General features: G+C 40.5%; 1 protein-coding gene across 1 annotated transcript; it reads right to left on the bottom strand.

The window, feature by feature from the left end:
- Positions 1–1,842: 1,842 nt before the first annotated feature.
- LOC121445405 (phosphorylase b kinase regulatory subunit alpha, skeletal muscle isoform-like) lies at positions 1,843–11,791 on the bottom strand. The gene is made up of 4 exons (XM_041647541.1): positions 11,618–11,791; positions 8,668–8,721; positions 4,966–5,166; positions 1,843–4,248 (listed from the first exon to the last, which is right to left on the bottom strand). The coding sequence occupies exons 3-4, from the start codon at positions 5,164–5,166 to the stop codon at positions 4,075–4,077; spliced, it is 375 nt and encodes a 124-aa protein (XP_041503475.1). The 5' UTR covers positions 8,668–8,721; positions 11,618–11,791; the 3' UTR covers positions 1,843–4,074.
- Between the last annotated feature and the right edge of the window lie 387 nt (positions 11,792–12,178).

The raw sequence follows: 12,178 nt of genomic DNA, 5'->3' as shown, positions 1-12,178 counted from the left end.
ACATGCACTTGACATGATACACATGCAGCAGCATGATACACATGCAGCAGCATGATACACATGCAGCAGCATGATACACATGCACCTGACATGATACACATGCACTTGACATGATACACATGCACCTGACATGATACACATGCACTTGACATGATACACATGCACCTGACATGATACACATGCACTTGACATGATACATATGCACCAGCATGATACACATGAACCTGACATGATACACACGCACCTGTCATGATACACATGCACCAGCATGATACACACACACCTGACATGATACACACGCACCTGACATGATACACACGCACCAGCATGATACACATGCACCTGACATGATACACATGCACTTGACATGATACACATGCACCAGCATGATACACATGCACTTGACATGATACACATGCACCAGCATGATACACATACACCGGCATTATACACATGCACCGGCATGATACACATGCACCTGACATGATACACATGCGCCTGACATGATACACATGCACCTGACATGATACACATGCACTTGACATGATACACATGCACCGGACATGATACACATGCACCTGACATGATACACATGCACCTGACATGATACATATGCACCAGCATGATACGCACCTGACATGATACACACGCACCTGACTTGATATACACGCACCAGCATGATACACATGCACCTGACATGATACACACGCACCTGACTTGATATACACACACCAGCATGATACACATGCACCTGACATGATACACACGCACCTGACATGATACACATGCACCAGCATGATACACATGCACCTGACATGATACACATGCGCCTGACATGATACACATGCACCTGACATGATACACATGCACTTGACATGATACACATGCACCCGACATGATACACATGCACCTGACATGATACACATGCACCTGACATGATACATATGCACCAGCATGATACGCACCTGACATGATACACACGCACCTGACTTGATATACACGCACCAGCATGATACACATGCACCTGACATGATACACACGCACCTGACTTGATATACACGCACCAGCATGATACACATGCACCTGACATGATACACACGCACCTGACATGATACACATGCACCAGCATGATACACATGCACCAGCATGATACACATGAACTGGCATGATACACATACACAGGCATGATATACATGCACCGGCATGATACACATGCACCTGACATGATTCACATGCACCAGCATGATACACATGCACCTGACATGATACACATGCACCAGCATGATACACATACACCAGCATGATAATACACATGCACCTGACATGCAGACACATATACATACACATGCACACAGTTCTGTGAACCATGACTAAAGGTGACAACTTTTGCCATGCTAGTTGCATCAAATTCTCAGAATGTGGTAAAACTAAACTATCTTATCAGGGGACGTAGAGACGCTGTTTGCCATTGCTGGATTAAGAACTCTCTTGTTACAGAAATGACCAATGAGTACTTTAAACAATATTATGTCAAATACTGATAATAGTTAGAAGAACAAACTATTTTAAGTTCTTTCTAGTAGTTTAGAAATACCACTCATAGAGTTGAAATGAAGTAAAAATCCACTCTATATTTTTAGTAAACTGTGTAAAGCACTAAACCTATGTTGTTTTTTTTTTTTTTACATATGTGCGGTATAATAATGTATGGTCTATAAATGCTCCTCTAATTTGACCCAGTTAATAAGCTTTGAGTATATAATATATCCAAACATTATGTGAAATGGCAATTAATTAGCTTCAATCACAAAAACATATAAAGTTTTGTGCAGTGACACCAGACACAGTAAATTCTTATTCTTTATTCTAACTTCAAAACATAAAGTGCTTGTAAAAAGTTCCATCATGTTTCTTTCTTCATATTAACACTCTTAAAATGAACAAAATACTTAGCCAGGTAGTGGTGGCGCACGCCTTTAATCCCAGCACTCGGGAGGCAGAGGCAGGCGGATCTCTGTGAGTTCGAGACCAGCCTGGTCTACAGAGTGAGTTCCAGGACATGAAGAGCTACATAGAAAAACCCTGTCTCGAAAAAATAAGAACAAAAGAAAAAAAGAACAAAATACCAGTAATGTTTTCTGGAAAGTTACTTTAGAAATTAAATGCCACTGCCTGGGCTTTCCATCAACAGACAAGTCAGAAACTCCAGAGAACTGCAGGCATTGGAGTCAGTTCAAGAAAAGAGGTCCAGGAAGGAGCGGCAGTTCCCACAAGCAGTGCTGGGTGTGTTTCCCGTGACTAGGGTACTTATAGGCTGTGAAGAGACAAACAGGTTGTATGTTCTCCTCAAAAGTGACCGGAAAACCATGCACTCAGAAAGCTATTCACTGTGTGTTCCCATGGCTGTGAGAGGGGAAAGGGGGCCACCCTGCCTTTGCTTCTACCACCCGTTTGCTAGCTCACTGCATTTGGACAGTGTGCCTGGAAGACTGTTCCCGATTCTGTGACTGTTTTGAGTTCACTAGCCCCATCATACTCATTACTGTTCTGGGAGAAAACCCTTAAAACTCTGAGGGAAAGAGGAGTCGAGTAGAAACAAGGAAAACAAAGAAAACCTCTGCTAAGCCAGGCTACCTATACATGGGACCAGAGAATGGGATGGAAGGTATATTTTTGCGATCCTTTGTGTGTCAATCTGAGGCCAGCTGCATAGCTCCCATGCTTTAAAATGTTTCAAGACAGGGTCTCATACTGAGGCTTGCCTGGAGCTTGCTTTGTAGCCCAGGCTGGCTTTGAACTCACGATCCTCCTGCTTCAGCCTCTCAAGTTCTCAGATTAGCAATGAGTATGACCAGGCTTGGTTTGCAATGTTACCCACATGGTTATTCAATCCATTAAATGTAGAGATGGACAGACACACTCAAAATACAATTATTTAACCATTACAAACACACAGAAATATGTATAAGAATAGATATTTGGCCACAGATACCAAGATTAAAGGATATAAGTAGTATAACTGAGAAGTGAAAACAAACATAGGTGAAAGAATTGAAGAACAGATATGGGATAGGAGGGAGATGAGAAGGAGAGATTTGAGTGTGGCGGGGTGTGAATAGGTGAGGTGGAGAACAAAAGAACAGGAAAGAGGTGCTCCGACTGGACTGCTGGGTTTCTCTTTGCTCAAGGCTTCAGTTATTCTCTGTGTTGTATGTGGGCTGTGCTCCAGCAAGGATTAACCTACTTGCCTCTGGTGGTCTCTTGACTCCCTGTGTGTAAAGCACCACCTGCATAACCTCCCCTTTCCCTTCCTCTCTGGAATTGGGCTCCTGGCTCCATTTTTTTCTGGGTTATTCCATGTGTCCTCAAATATGTGCCTGGTAGCATCAGTCCTCATAAAATGTGACTTCAAGTATTAACATAGAAATCCTTAAACTTACATGTGAGCTTACACTTTTTAATATTTCACCACAGAGCAGGCAACATGGGCAGATATAGAAAGGTCAACATCAAAAGGCAATATTTGACAAAGAAACTATTTCACCACTCAAAATGAATCAGCCTTCGAGTGAAGAAGGAAGCCATGATCTGGTGTTGGTGTTTCTTAAGGCACTTAAAATAGACATTTCAAAATTACAGCAGTATAAAATCCAACAATTTAGCATCTACTCTCTTGAAATAATGACCCAATTAAGACCTACCACTCATATACACAAAAAAGAAAGGAAGCCCAGAAATAAGAATAAGGTCTTCAGAATAACTTATTAATACCTGTTCCTCAAAAGGAGTTAGAAAACAAAGCTGGTAACAGTTCTACAGAGTAAAAACACATGCAGACATTTCTGAACCATAAAAGAAGCAAGGATAGTGATTGTAGACCCAGTTGAACCTTTACACTGGAGTGAGTCTCCAAGTGAGGGTTCTTTTCTTCAAAAGTAGTGAGATTATCAGCAAAGTTCTCTCTTCTTGGGAGGGATGGAGAGTGGTCAGGTGTTAACATTTCAGTTCCATGCACAATCAACCAACACAGGGACCAGATGCTGAAAGGATTCCAGCAGCCAGAACCCACAGCCCTCACTGCATGGCACAGAGGCTGTGTGGCAGAAACTCCTGCACGTAGGTAGCAGCTGCCTTGGAGAGGTAGGTCATTGTGCCAAATCTGCCACTGGGTGCGCTGTCATACAGAAGAGTACAGATGCCAGATGCAGGATCCTTTGCCAACATGACGTCATCTGCGCCAAGGGTTTTCTATTTGGTTTTAAAAGATGGGAAAACAGTGGGAAGAAAAGGTTACCAATCCTACCAAGCCAAACTCTGATGAATACACCTCAGAGCTTCCTTCCCATTGCCTATTCTTTGGCTGTATAAGCAGAGGGGGCTTAGGGTTATGAAGGATGGATATGAATTTCTACACATGGCATTTGCCACTAGACTCTAAATTATTTTAATTACTACTTAGAATTTTCTATTATAAAGCACTTTTGAAAATTAAATATCAATAATTGATTAAATGATTTATGTCTGTTAATAACAGAAATAATGTTAACACTTGGAGATAACCCAGTAGAACTACACCGGGACTTCCACCTTCTAGTACTGCTGATTTTGGCTTGTATTCCTCCATATAGTATTTGGTTCTATTTCTTTCTAAACCACCTGAATTCACAAACACTGTAGACATTCTAAATCTCAAGTCTATGTCTAAAATGGTTTATATTTTCTCATATATGGCCTGATAACATCCCAGAACACTTAAAACTAGGACTGTTTAGAAAATTTTGGATACTTTTGTCTTCTTTCACAGTGGGTAAGAGAAGGAAACATTTGTTGTATGTTCTGGGTATCATGTAGCCCAATCTTGTCTTGAACTCACTATGTAGCTGAGGCTGGCCTTGAACTGCCAATCCTCCTGCCTGCAACTCCCAGATGCTGTGACTGCAGTGTGCATCACATTAGGCAGCCTACCTGTTCTTGAAGGAACAAGTCATTGGCAATGTGTACTATTTTTTCCACAGCAATGATGCTTCCGATGCTATGAATTTCAATATCTGCCAGCATGGTAAGGACAAGGATAGCTTCAACCAGAAGCTGGCGGTACTCTGGTTGAGGTACACGATTCAGGACAGACTCCACATGGACAGAGAATTTAATCTCGCCTGGGGTCATCTGTGATAGAAAAAGTGAAAATCAATTTCTAGAAAACCTTTTCTTTGAAAAGCAGTAAAAAGTCCGGTAACTGCAGCCCTTTAATGAAATGGTGTAAATTGGCACAATCTGGTAATGTATAACAAGAGTCATAAAAGTATCAATGCCAAAAAAAAGTATCAATGCCCTCTAACCCAGAATATCATTTATGGGAGTTTGTCCTAAGGAAATAATCCAGAGAAGAAAAAGCTCCATGTGTACTAATGTTTATGGTAGCATCAGTCACACATGTGAAACTTGACATAACCTAAACATGGCAATAAATACATAAATTATGACATACTATAGTAACTTCATGAGGCTTTATGAAGCTATTTATGACACTAAATCTATGACCCAGAGAGAAAGCACTGAAGTCAAACTTGAAATGATATGTGTGTGTGTGTGTGTGTGTGTGTGTGTGTGTGTATAATGAGTAGAATTATGTGAAGTAGCTACAGACTGTTAGAATAAAACGGACCTTAAGAAATGCAGTTATGGGGCTGGAGAGATGACTCAGTGGTTAAGAGAGCACTGATTGCTCTTCCAGAGAGCCTGAGTTCAATTCCATCAACCATTTCAGGTGGCTTACAACTCCATCTGACTTCCACAGGGACCAGGCATGCATGTGGTGCACATACCTACATGCAGGCAAAACCCTCATGCACATTTTAAAAATTTAAAAAATTTTAACTGCAGTTATTTTGGGGTAAAGTAGATGGAGAAATGCTTTTTGGTAAAATTGTATTGTTTATATTCTATAGAAGCAAGTATATTTGGAGTCTAAAGACAGGTTAAAAACTTGTATCAGGAGCAAATGACTTTGCATATCTTGGAAATCTCTAAGCTTGTTTCCTTATCTATAAACTTTCTGAGAAAGACATTCTCTTCTTAGGTGTCTTACAAAATTGAACTGAAAAATCAAATTAAATAATGTGAAAGTTCTTTGAAGACTCCTAAAGGTATTAGGTTTACATTTTTACAATTAATATTTCAACACTGTTTAAATGCACAGAATACACCTGTTTACGCAGGCAGTGTGGCATTCTTTATTACACAAACGGCTTGTATGCAACAGTAGAGGTCTAAGACATTACACTAGCATTCAGTCCTGGCACATCCAGCTGATACTGGCACCACCACCAGTTTTTGAGAATTTTATATTTTCTAAACTTACTAGTCCTAGCTTGTTAGTACAAAATACCAAAACATCTGATAACCAGTGTCTGTGTTTCATGGCAATGTCTTCCAACCATGATTATTTATCAGTGTTAGTCTATAGATTAAAAAATTACAAATGCTCAAGTTTCCTCTCTGGAAACTCTAATTCACTAAGTTGGGAAAGAAAGTTACTCTAATACAGAGGTTCTCAACCTGTGGGTAGTGACCTTGGGGAGGGCTCTGTTGTGGAATATTACTTTAACTATGTGAAGGTGTGTTATATTTGTTTATGCTGCATTTAACAGTGTAAAGATGTATTGCTTTGCCTGCCCAAGGCATCTGATTGGTCTAATAAAAAGCTGAACAGTCAATAGCTAGGCAGAAGAGAGACAGACAGGACTGGCAGGCAGAGAGAATAAGTAGGAGGAGAGATCTAGGCTGGAGAGGGAGAGAGAGGAGGAAGAGAAAGGAGGAAAGAGAGAGAGGGAGGAGGGAGTGGGAGGACGGAGACGGAGGAGGGAAGAAGGAGAGGGAGAGGGAGGATGGAGAAGGGAGAGGGAGGAGGGAGTGGGAGGACGGAGACGGAGGAGGAAAGAAGGAGAGGGAGGATGGAGACGGGAGAGGGAGGAGGGAGTGGGAGGACGGAGATGGAGGAGGAAAGAAGAGGGAGAGGGAGGATAGAGGAGGGAGAGGAAAGTAGGGAAAGAATGAGAATTATGGAGAAAGAGAGGGAGACATCAGGGCCACCCAGTCAGACATCACCAGCCAGCCAGATGCAGAAGCATGGAAAGTAGGGCATACAGAATGAAAGAAAGGTAAAAAGCCCTGAGGCAAAACACAGATGAAGAGAAACAGGTTATTACAAGAGCTAGTGGGACAAGCATAAACTAAGGCTTTAGCATTCATACTTAATAATAAGTCTCCATGCCATGACTTGGGGGCTGGCAGTCCAAGAAAGTCTACTACAGGGGTCACATAACAGATATTTACATTATAATTCATAACTAACAAAATAACAATTATGAAATAGCAACAAAAATGATTTTATGGTTGGGGGTCACCACAACATGAGGAACTGTATTAAAGGGTGGTAGCATTAGGAAGGTTGAGAACCACTGCTCTAAAATATGATTAGATGTCAATATCAGCACAGGTCTACAAGTATCCTATTGGAGAAAGGTTGGGGTGAAATAGATGAGACAATATAGGAAGCCATTCATTCTTATGTTTGTAGCCTTTTTGCCTTCTCCAACTTCCAGTCTCACGTAGAAAAAACTTAGTCACTGCAAAAAGCTATTCTTATTAATAAAACAAATAATTATCCATGTTTATGGTGTGTATGTGTCTGTTATATACATGTATGTAGGTGGGTAAATGTGGAAGCCAGAAGCTGACATGAGATGCTTTTCTTAATTGTTTTCCATCTTTTTTTTTGAGGCAGGGTCTCTCACTGAACCTGGAGTATTCCATTTCAGCTAGACTAACTGGCCAGCAAGCACCTGCAATGCACCTGTCACTACATCTGAGTTGGCATTACAGGCTTGCACAGCCATGCCCATTTTTATTTTACATGGGTGCTGGGGATGCAAACTCAAGTCCTCATGCTCGCTCAGCAAAACTAGAACCATATTATTATTGTCTAATATTCCCATTCCATTTTTACCTCCTTCATGCATTTTATAGTCAATTGACTGCAGCATGAGTAGTAAAAACCCAGAAACAGATACTGGGATTCAAGCTGAAGATCAGAAAAGCAAAGCAGCCAGCCACTAGAGAGATCTTACCTCTACCAAGGCTCAGACAAAGGGGTGATCCTGCAGTGCTCTAGACCACAATGCTCAGACTCCACTGAGTTCCTGTGTCTTCCCCTTTATATTCCTCTCTCTGCCCAGCCATATTGCTCCTTTCTCCACCCCCTTAGTGCTGGGATTAAAGGTGTGCGATCCCAAATGCTGTGTGAGCTCTGTTTCTCTTTTAGATAGATTCAATCTCATATAGCCCAGGGTGACCTTGACACAGAGATCCCTGTGTCTATCTCCCAAGTCCTGGGATTAAAAGTGTGCGCCACTACTGCCTGGCCTGTATGGCTCACTAGTATGACTGCTTTGCCCTCTGATCTTCAGGCAAGCTTTATTTATTAAAACACAAATAATATACCACTATAATTGATTCATAAAAGGATAAGTCTGTTTCTTTGACAACTAACTGATATATTTAGTTTCAATAATATAAATTCAATAAATATCAATTTCATAATTGATAACTGAAATATTTCAGACAGGCGAGCTTTCCATCATGTATATGTAAAGGACAGAATCTTACCTCCCTTGTGGTTGAAGAAGGAAGAACAAAACCTTCCACAGAAAGTCCATGACACTGCAAGGTAGAAAAACATGTTATGACCAGAGATGAAGTAAGAGCTGGGAGGCAAGAAGGAGAGACTTCATATTAATAAGGTTATGATTTGAGCAACCACAGGCCAGCTGGAGGTCCTGTAGTCCATGTGCCCAAGAATGGGTTCATGATTTCTAAGTGCCAAGATTTAGGATGGGACTACCATAGTTCATCCTCTTCTTAGGGTAGTGGAGTGGGCAGGGTCAATCTTTCTGGGATAGACTAGACACCAGATTCAGAGACCACCTAGAAGAGTATCATGCAGGTCCCAGAGTCATTACCAGGAGGCCTTCAAGGCCTGGCAAGATGACTTGACAGATAAAAAGTCCTTGCCAACAGCCAAGCAAGTCCAATAAAAAGAGATTACTCCCATAATCCCAAGCAAGGGAGGAAAGGGAGAACCTACTCCACAAAGTTGTACTCTGACCTTCACATGTATGCTATGGTATGTGCTTCCTACCATAGTGTGCGTACGCACATGCACGATCATGTACACACACACACACACACACACACACACACACACACACTTTTAAGAAAGCAGATAGGCCTTCAAGAGACTGAGGCTGCCGGACATGACTCACAGTAGATATTAATGTACGTGAGCCATTTCTACTTGTTGTAGTTGAGTCCCTTCTTAATGCTCTTATCCTGTCCTATTCTTCCGCCACTTTTTAACATTTTAAATACATTATTTACTGTTTATTACTTATTATAAGTAATATAAGTTTCACAAGAACAGAAATTATTGGCTATTTAGACTTTTCTCATAGGAACACCTACAACAGAGTCTGGAATTCAGTAGGTGCTCAATAAATGCTATTATCATCATTATTATTATTTGAGACGTGGTTACAAGTCACCTAATCTGTCTCAAATTCACTATGTGGCTGAGGTTGACCTTGAACACTGAAGTCCTGCCTTCATTTCCCTAGTGCCTTCAAGTACGTGTGTGAAGCACCATACCTGAATCAACAGATACATTCAAATTCTTTACTCTATTAATCACATACTTTAAATTCCAAAAATGCCGAAACACTATATAAAGCAACCACATATGAGTGACAGGTTTATTGGCTCTTTTGGACAATTACATGCAATATTCCATACTCAAGTAATCTCTGTACAGACAATTAGTAGCTTTGAAACATGTTAGAATTATTGTAACATTCATGCCTGGAAAGGCATGTGTTCTATCTCTTACTTTAAGACCCTAAGTCTGGGGGGCTGGAGAGAGTGGTTAAGAGCACTGACTGCTCTTCCAGAGGACCTGAGTTCAATTCCCAGCAACCACATGATGGCTCACAACCATCCATAATGAGATCTAGTGCCCTCTTCTGGCCTGCAGGCATACATGTAGACAGAACACTGTATACTAAATAAATAAATAAACTTAAAAAAAAAAGACCCTAAGTCTGGGTTTTGATTTTGGTAAAATAAATAAATGAATGAATGAATGAGTATGGTAGTTCACAACTGTAATCCCAGCAGTCAGAAGGTAAAGGCAGGGCATCTGTTCAAGGTCATCCTTGGTTACAATGAGACCAGCCTGAGATATATGAGACTCATCTCAGACGAGAAAAACCAATCTGTATTTGTATAAATGAGACCAATCAATGAACTTAATGGTCTTCCTGGCCGTCTCCTATCACTACCATAATGACGTGATATGCCCTTACAAGTCGTTTATAAAGTATGCTTTAGAAACAGGAACAAATATTAATCACACCAAGAGTTTTATTTAGGCCTGGAGTGGTGGTGCATGCCAGCAATCCTAGGACTCCAGGAAGCTAAGGTGGGAGGATCTTGATTTGGAGGCCAGCCTGGACAATAACAAAGCCCTGTCTCCAAATAAATAAATCAGAGCTGGAGAGTTGGCTCAAAGGTTAAGAGCACTTACTACTTTTGCAGAAGACTCAAGTTCAGTCTCCAGTACCCACATGATGGCTCACAACCAACTTCCTCTAAGTCTAGTTCCAAAGGACCCAATGACATCTTCTGTCCTCTGTTGGTACCACATATGCACACACACATGAATGCATGTATGTATGTATGTGTGTGTATACACACACATATATAAAATGATTAAATATAAAAAATTAACAATAAAACAAGAGTGTTCTTTAACTGCTAGTATCATTGCAGCTTTTTATTACTTTAGTGGTTTTCATCTAAGAAAAAATATCAGTAAGAGCAACTTCTGCAAACTCCCCATATACTTCACTGTTTTGTTTGTTTGTTGTTTTCCTTGTCGAGACAGGATTTCTCGAAGATCAACTTGCCTCTGCCTCCGGAGTATTGGGACTAAAGGCGTGTGCCACCATTCTTGCTTCCACCTACTTTTGGTAGTGACAATGGATATGAACAGCTTAGAGCTGCAAATAACATTTCCACTCTCATAATAACAACAAAGAAAGCGAGCCACAGCATCACATTATTGACTGGCAGCAAATACAGTGCAAAATCTCACAGTGCTCAACTATGACCCCAAACAGAGAGGTTCTGATTTTTAAAACCTTATTCAGAAACAATACCCCCAGGTGATGGTGACTCATACCTTTAATCCCAGCACTCGGGAGGCAGAGACAGGTGAATTTCTGTGAGTTTGAGGTCAGCCTGGTCTACAAGAGGTAGTTCCAGGACAGGTTCTAAAGCTACAGAAAAGCCCTGTCTCAAAAATACCAGAAAGGGGAAAGAAAACAAAAGAAAAAGAAAAAATACTACTGCAACAATAAGAACAATAGAGTAAATTATTAATAATGCCACAGTGATCAATCAATTTTTCCTGTTTTTGTCATGTAATGGTTATGCCACATGTCAGCAAGACAGATTCATGATTTTAAGAGGGGAATAAAGAACAACACTGTGTTACACTCACTTTTTGCAAAATTTTCCATACTTTTTGATAAAATCCGATTGGTACTCTATTTAGTGCTCCATCTAGTCTTCTCCGCCGTTGCCATTGACCTTGACGACTATCTTTAGATGTCTGTTGACCATCCACAGTAAAAAAGGATCCACTACTTGCAGCAATACAGGCTGCAGGTGACTTGGGAGAAGAAAAAAAGTAAATCCAAAGTGATCACTGCCCCTATGATCAAGTATCATAACAGTTATATTTTAAATTGAAAACCTGCACGCTCTAACATATAGCAAAGAGAATAGTAAATACTCTATAAAACGAGAAAGCCAAAGTAACGATGTGACTACAGCTTGCAGGGTTGTAACATTGTATAAACATTTAAAATTATTTCATTTATTTGTTGAGATTATAGTATAATTACTTCATTCCCCCCTTCCATTTTCTCCTTTCAAAGCCTCCCATATGTCCCTCTTTGCTTCCTTTTCAAATTGGTGGCCTCTTTTTAATTGTCATCATATACATATATGTATTCTAAATATAAAATACAACCTGCTCTAGAACTCTCAACACAGGAAC

Source organism: Microtus oregoni, unplaced genomic scaffold (genome assembly GCF_018167655.1).
Source record: "Microtus oregoni isolate MIOR12 unplaced genomic scaffold, Mior012 000185F_ref0000164, whole genome shotgun sequence".
Classification (NCBI taxonomy): Eukaryota; Metazoa; Chordata; class Mammalia; order Rodentia; family Cricetidae; genus Microtus; species Microtus oregoni.
This window is presented reverse-complemented; position numbering and strand designations above follow the sequence as displayed.